General features: G+C 66.6%; 1 protein-coding gene across 1 annotated transcript; it reads left to right on the top strand.

The window, feature by feature from the left end:
- On the top strand, positions 1-1,226 carry LOC135404105 (uncharacterized). The gene has a single exon (XM_064638684.1). The coding sequence runs from the start codon at positions 10-12 to the stop codon at positions 979-981; it is 972 nt and encodes a 323-aa protein (XP_064494754.1). The 5' UTR covers positions 1-9; the 3' UTR covers positions 982-1,226.
- The last annotated feature ends 510 nt before the right edge of the window (positions 1,227-1,736 follow it).

The raw sequence follows: 1,736 nt of genomic DNA, 5'->3' as shown, positions 1-1,736 counted from the left end.
CCCGGCGCGATGCACTGCTGCGGGGAGCGGTACAAACCCCTGTACCTGCCGGGGCCCGCCTACGGCACCGACACCGTCCAGCCGTGCCCGGCGCGGGCCGACGGCTGCGGGGGCACCTGCCACCCCCTGAGCATCATCAAGGGCCCGGCGCCCCGCTGGCAGAGCTACCCCCAGCCCCTCACCTACGTGTGCCCCCCGCCCGCCGTGAGCCAGCCCTCCCTGCTGCCGTGCCAGCCCTCCCTGCTGCCGTGCCAGCCCTACGTGCAGAAGTGCCTGCTGCTGTACTCCGAGCCCTGCGAGACCACCCGGCTGCTGCCCAGCGTCAGGTTCGGCCCCGGGCAGAGCTGCCAGCCCTGCGAGACCGCCGGGCCCGACAAGAAGCGGGTGGCCAAGAGCCTCCCCCCGTGCGTCACCCGGTGCCCGGAGCCGGGCAAGCTGCGGTTCCCCCCGTGCGCCATCCGGTACTCGGCGTCGTGCCGGGCCGGGGGAAGGTCCCCCCGCCTGGCCAAGAGCTCCTCGCGCTGGTTCGGCCCCGACCTGCGGCCGCCCGCGCTCCCCGGCTACTCCCTGCCCCTGGGGGGGGTCACCGAGTGCCCCCCGCAGCCCTGCATCGCCCGCCCCTGCCCGCAGGAGTACGCGGGGGGCTTCCCCCAGCACAAGTGCACCAAGGGCTACCCCACCCAGGAGTGCGCGCCCACCCCCTCGGCCGAGCAGCGCCTCGCCAAGGGCCCCCCCGAGCCGCGGGCCACCAAGTGTCCCCCCGGGAAGGGGCTCAAGGAGTGTCCGGCGCAGAAATCGGCCGCCAAAAGCTCGCTGCCGCAAGAGGGAGCGAAGGCCAAGGGCTCCTCCGCGCAGCACCTGAGCAAGAGCCGCTGCCTGTACCCGCGGGCCCCCCATCGCCCCGGGCACCACCACCCCGCGGCGGCCAAGCGCTCCAGCCACCCCAAAAAGAGCCGCTGCGCTTCCAAGTGGATCTGGTGAAGGCGGAGGCTGCGGGACCCCTCGGGAAGCAGCTGCGAACCCAGCGAGACGCGTGGCTGAGGGCTGAGGTTCCTGCCCCGCCTCCCCCCGCTCCCGTTCCCGAGCCCCGCAGGAGCCTCGGCCGCGTTTCCCCCCTCCCTGGTCGTACCCGTGTCCAGCTCGTTCGGTGCCTTCCCTTCCTTCTCGGACCACAATTCGGCTGTCCCTGCCCCGGAGAAGGTGCTGGGGAGAAGTTTGGCAGCTCTGGGCAGGTGCTCAGGCTTTGAACCTCAAAGCAGCACAGCTGTGGGGCAGCGTCTGCACCCTGAGAGCTTCCTCCTGACATTGGATCGATTCGGTTTGCACTTTGTACCATCAGCACATTAAACTCAGGTTGCAGCTGGAGTCCTGCTCTCTGCCTGGTTTGTTTTCCACCTTTGAAAACTCTTTCTATTCCTGGAAACAACCTGTTCCCTGTTGTTCTGCTGCTCCTAAAATAAGGGCAGGGATCACACTGGATTTACCCCCACAGATTTCCTACCCGGGGGAGCGGCTCCTGCAGCAGTGCAGGGAGATGTTTGGGAGGTCTGGATAAAGCAAGGAGCTCTTTTTCAGCCCTCAGAAAGGACTGTGACATCTCTCCAGGCTTAGCTCAGTCCCATCCCACCTCCTCTGCTTCCTCTGTAGTGCCCCAAACAGACCAAGCAGGATTTGTAGATTTTTTTTTCTAATAAAATGAAAGATTTGCCTCTAAAAACAGAGAGTGGTGCAGCCAG

The sequence above is a fragment of the Pseudopipra pipra genome, chromosome 29 (genome assembly GCF_036250125.1).
Source record: "Pseudopipra pipra isolate bDixPip1 chromosome 29, bDixPip1.hap1, whole genome shotgun sequence".
In the NCBI taxonomy this organism is placed as follows: domain Eukaryota; kingdom Metazoa; phylum Chordata; class Aves; order Passeriformes; family Pipridae; genus Pseudopipra; species Pseudopipra pipra.
The sequence above is the reverse complement of the archived record's forward strand: the minus strand, read 5'-3'. Positions and strand labels throughout refer to the sequence as shown.